This window comes from Atheta coriaria, unplaced genomic scaffold (genome assembly GCF_025399875.1).
Source record: "Atheta coriaria isolate IRGN ID8LTWV9N9 unplaced genomic scaffold, Caltech_Dcor_3.1 hic_scaffold_15_pilon, whole genome shotgun sequence".
Taxonomy (NCBI): domain Eukaryota; kingdom Metazoa; phylum Arthropoda; class Insecta; order Coleoptera; family Staphylinidae; genus Dalotia; species Dalotia coriaria.
In genome coordinates, this window is record NW_027045457.1 from 174,218 (window position 1) to 179,902 (window position 5,685).

Consider the following 5,685-nt stretch of genomic DNA (forward strand, 5'->3'; position numbering starts at 1 on the left):
GTGTTGAAACGACCGATTGAACTTGTTCCAGGGTTTCTGTTAGTTTATCAGCAGTTTTTCAACTCTGTCTTCAAGTTGTTGAACTGCAGTCTTAAGTTCATCAACATTGACATCTTTCTCTGCATCTTCTTCATCCTCTGTATCTGTATCTGTATCTTCTTTTAAAATGGAAGTTTTAAGCATTTCAAGAGTTTCTGTTATGTTATCAGCAAGTTGATGCACTGCAGTCTTAAGGTCTTCATCTTTGCCTGCATCTTCTTCATCTTCTGATGAAGTATTATCTTGTTTTATGTCTTCTTCTTCTTCCTCCTCTTCTTCATCAATCTTTTCACTTGCTAATCTTGCTGAAAAGAAAGCCACTCTCACTCCCTGGTCAGAAAAGTAGTCTGCCCACACTTGTCTCTGTTCATCTGTCATAAAATCAGCCTTGTTCAATAAAATCATATTCTCTTTGTCCTTGCCGACTTCTTTGACATATTTTTCCAGATCTTCACATCTGAAAAGTAGTGGATTTCTGGCATCAACAATTTGTACAACCACATCACTTCTCTCAACAACTCTCCACAATTGTCTCCAAAACTCTAGGTTCTTTTCATATGGAGTGAGTAATAACTTCTGGTCCTCTTGAAGCTTGGCAAGTGATCTCCTCCATTCAAGAAATGCTTCTTTTTCATTAGTTTGCAGTTGTTCTGTGGTTGTAGTGGAGTCCCATGCAGGTCTTCTAGGAATCTTGACAATATCCTTATGTTTAAGATGTTGCTCCTCCTTCTGCTGCATTTCATCTTTAGATAAAAGACCCACATTGCTTCTAGGGTTGACAAACTTGATATTTAGCTTTTCTGCTTGGAATTCTGTGCCAGCAAGTTCAGCAGTTGAGAGGAATTCTTGAAAAGAACTTTCTTCCGTCACTGATTGTAGATTCAACCTGCCCCAATCGTATCCGTCTTGGATTTCGGTCGTGTGCAACTATATAACACCGTCAAAATATTTTTAACTAAATATTTGTATCATTATTTTCAGTTTCAATTAAACTGTGAGGTTAGAAAATTGTTTTGCTTACCATTGAATTATCAGCAACAAATTTACGTTGTTTAGGGCCACCGAAGCGGTCCTTTATAAGTTGGCGGCCTAAGCCACTTGCGGAACCTTTCTTTTACCCATTTTATAAAATTTTAGTAATTTTACATGTGCGTTCTACAACAACAAATAGGAAATGAACTTGAGGTCAACAGATGTTTGCATGACAGCAAAAAATAAAATAAAATTACACAATAAATGAAAGAAGTCAAACTAAAAAGTTTAATTGTGTCCGATAGAGTTTTTAATAATACATAATCTGCATTCATTCAAAATGAAAATGCAATAATCATTATGGAATTATTTGAATAAATATAAAAGAATTCACTTCTCAAATTATAAGTAACAGATGGCGCACCAACCTAGTATTTATACTTACAGTCCAGTAATATATCCGTGAGATGTCGCATCATAATCAAAATATATTATTTTCAGGCAGAAATAAATACATAGTAATAAATTATTACTGTTTAAAACTGTTAAATAAAATGCGCGTTATATACTATAAATCACCGTTGTATCTTCGGCATTTTAGATTTAATGATAACTCCAGAAATTACCATGTGAGTACACAAAATAGCAATGAATAAAGATACTCAGCGTGTGATTAACGCCGATTCCGACGATGAATCGTGTGCGATAAACGCGTGAAGAATTTTTCAACAACTACATCCGACTCATTATGTGATTATGATAACATCGCATCTTCAATGCACGCTTGAATTCGTTGAATCGTCGAATTGTTGAATGTTTTTGCTTTTTGTGGGTATTAAATGTTTAAAATTTACATAAATGTTTCATATCTTGAAGAATTCGTAGATGTTTTGTAGATGAAAACATAACAATATTCATGTGTTACAATCAATACGATAACATAATTGTTGAAGAATTTTGTTTATCTTAATGTTTACACGTACCTTTGTCTGCGATTGTGTACGCCCAAATTATAATTTAAAAGGAAATTTTAATCTTTTGGACCTGATAAAGTAGAAACCGACAAAAATATCATTTTCAATTTAAAAAACTAAGAAATATTAATAAGGCATTTTAGCGCCACCTAGAGTTAAATTATACAACTTTAACTAGTGTTTAATCACTTTATCAGCTTTCATCCCTTATTTTACCCGTTTTAAAATATAATTTTGCAACAAAAAGTAGCCAAATTGCTTTTTCTTTATCAATAATATCTCAACACCAAAGTTTATCAATATTGGTTGAGTGGCTTAAGCGTAAAAGTGTCACAAACAAACAAAAAACTCACATTCGTTGTTCAACATTAGTTAGAATATAAAAATTAATTGCTTAATTGATTAAGTTCTTTATGTAAGTTTTTAATTTAATTAATAATGTGAGAAAATATAATCATATAAGTATTTTTTCTACTTTTTAGTAGAGTAATATAACGTTATGTGTGAGTAATGAAGAAATATTCACCAAAAATTGTTAGAAATTTAATAATACATGATTAAAACAAGAAGAAACTCTTTGTACTGTTAACTTTAGTACACATATTAATATACAGGATGATATAATCATAAAAATTTACAAAAAATAAAACGTTTTAAGAAAAGCGGTGTAAAAGTGTGTCTCGAGGGCATCATCCCGCTTTAATCGTTTATTACACACGTTAATACAACAACCAGTATAGTAAAATGATAGTTTGTATGGATTTCGGGGCTGACCCAATAAAAACTACGTGATTTTATCCGGAGATGGCTGTAAATTGATACCGTGACCACCAAATTATAAGCCGTCGATGCAGAAAACGTGTGAAGATCGGGAGTGAGTATAACAACGGTGATTATTGACACGATCGAAGTGCACGACGCTCTTCACCGGCCGCTTACGAAGAGAATGAAATATTGCTTGATTCATAAAAATGATGCGGTAACAACACCAGAAAACACTCATTCGCCATGTTATAACGTACGAGGAAATCGCGGCGAATTTCTAAACATGGCGCGAATTGTAAATCGCGCGCTGTCGGCGTTTGCCTACTTAACGCCTTTTATAAACATCATTGATATTAAATTTAATAACGATCGTCTTGTGGCTTAAGTACGTCATGCCTGCCGGGGATGAAACACAAGCGGTGATTTTCGCATTTTATCAATTTTACTTGCACTTCCTCTTGTTGAGAATATTGTGATGGCGTTGTTTTCGCTACAGAAATTAACCCTGGAGTGCTAAAGATGTTGTTTTGCATGTAAAATAAACTAAAATATTAATTTTCATTGTCAACGCCATCTGGTATCAAAGTTAAGCTTCGCTCTGTGAATTTTAGGTTAAAAATTGATTTTTGAGTGTTTTCAACACAAAAATCAATTTTCTGCCCTGAATTTGCATCCGAGGGTTATAAGATTCACAAGCGCTTAACATTGAGCGTTAAATCAAAAGTTTTCGAAGGCGCAGGCAGATCGTTTACGCCGGGATGTGGCGTGAAGCTGAGCGCGTCGCTATCAACGGCGCAGCGCGCCTTCTATTAATCATAATCAATTCCACGGTGCGGCTACTCATTATGGGCTGTTATAGATCGCCGATAGCCGGGTGCTGTGGCCGGGCACGAATTGGCGTCATGCGAGCAAGCGCGTATTCCGTGTGCAGCACCGACGGCCGATACGAGCTGATGAAAATGTGAGAAGGCCCTCACGACCCAGGCGATAACGAGGCGGTGTGCGCACACCTGAACAACCTGGTGGTAATCATTCTCACACTTACCGACCTGCAGGAATTTCAATACAAATATTTAGTTTTTAAAATTTATTACGTTTCAGATTCATTATACCTGTTACCCGGAGTGTAATTCATCTGTAAATACTAGTATAACCTTCATATTGCAATTTTTAGGTTATGTACAACTCTCTGTTCATGCGCAAAACGTGTAAATTCATATTTAGAGTTTTTTAACCTAAAAATTACCCTCAAATTAAATTTCTGCCGAATGCCACACGCAGAACAATCGTGTTTGGCTGTTACACGGTTACACGCTTATAAATGTTATAATGAACCGCGGCGTTAATTAAAAACGGATTAATAAATCATTCCAACACCCAGCGCGAGGTGCTGCGCCCCGCTTGGCGTTGCACACCTGATGCTAAGGCGTGTGTGTGCTTGGTTGCTTCGTTATTTCAATATTTCAACGTCTTGTTAGTGCCCCACTCGTCCATGCACAGCAAACCAGCAGGTAATGAAAGCCTCGAAATATCTAATAAGTACACGCCATGCAGCTATTAATTAACGAATTTAAACTGAATTTTAAGCAGCCTACAAAAATAACACTCAAGTGAGTTTTATGGAGGTTAGGTTAAGTAAATTGCAATTTTATTATATTATTACGAGATTTCGCCAGAAGCTTCCTAAGTGCGTAAATTTTAATGAAAAATATTCTTGTTTCTTGTTTATATTACGATTTTATTCAAATTCCACTAATAATTTCCACTTTAGCGCCATCTGGATTCGAATTATGTAACTAAAACTATTATTGAATCTTCATATCAACTTTAATCGCTTATTTTCACTCTTCTAGTTAAATTTTTACATCAAAAAGTACCCTATTTGCTTTTCCTAAGTTCAAAATATATCTATACCAAAATTTATCAAAATTGCCTGAGTGGTTTTGCGTGAAAGCGTCACAAACATACTCTTTGTAATATTAGTATTATATTCAACAATTATTATCAACACCACGTATAAGATATATTTCTGTGTGTGTTTATAATCGATTTATAATATTAATCGCACGATTACATCTCGGAACGCCTTTTCATGCGCGTTATCACAATATCAACATTAACATAGAGTGAATAGAGTGAAACATGAACATGCGCTTGAAAGAAAACATTAACACGTCCGTAGCAATCGCTAGCAGGCTATTAAAATTCGAACGTGTTTGAACTTGTTCAATCAAGCAATCTTTCTCCTAAACTAATTCTCTAGACAAATTATAATCGTCGTTTTGTTTTAAAATAATTAAACTTATATTGCATTAAAATTATCAGTTCTCACGAGATATTACGTGCTACATTTGTGCAATTTATATTTGTTTAGTGTCATTTAACTTAAACACATCATCATTATCCTATGGAAATCTAGATTAAAATAATTAATTCTTCCTTTTTGCATTTGGCACCATTTTATTACAATTTATTATATGTATTAATATTAAACTTTATCATTTATCATTCAACTTTTCCAATTATGCATTTTTCTGTGCTTCCTTTCGTGTTTGGTGAGTTTAACCGACGTAGAATAAGAAATGAGGAATAACTCTGGCTAACTACTTGGAAAACACTAAAACGCGAGCGCAGGCGAACGAAAAATAAAGAACGCGTAAATGGGACATTTAAATGCATAAAAACACGTGAGGACGCAGCACGTAACTCTTTGCAACGCGCCAAAGGACTGAACGAAGACGACGAATCGGCGATTCAAGGATGCGAGGATAATTTCAGCTGGTTGGCGATCATGACGCGATTTTATGGCTCGTCGACGAGCTGAGAGTTTTATTAATTACGCTTTTACGTTCGTGTTAAGTAATTCGCTGCTCGCACGCCAAACGGGTATAAAGACACGCATTTTACAAATTGCGCAAGGGAATTTCAGTTTGTG

At 35.0% G+C, this 5,685-nt stretch overlaps 1 protein-coding gene across 1 annotated transcript; it reads right to left on the minus strand.

The window, feature by feature from the left end:
- Nucleotides 1-6: 6 nt before the first annotated feature.
- LOC135802042 (large subunit GTPase 1 homolog) lies at nucleotides 7-1,220 on the minus strand. Its single transcript, XM_065315578.1, has 2 exons — nucleotides 1,061-1,220; nucleotides 7-966 (listed from the first exon to the last, which is right to left on the minus strand). The coding sequence occupies exons 1-2, from the start codon at nucleotides 1,061-1,063 to the stop codon at nucleotides 40-42; spliced, it is 930 nt and encodes a 309-aa protein (XP_065171650.1). The 5' UTR covers nucleotides 1,064-1,220; the 3' UTR covers nucleotides 7-39.
- Nucleotides 1,221-5,685: the final 4,465 nt, after the last annotated feature.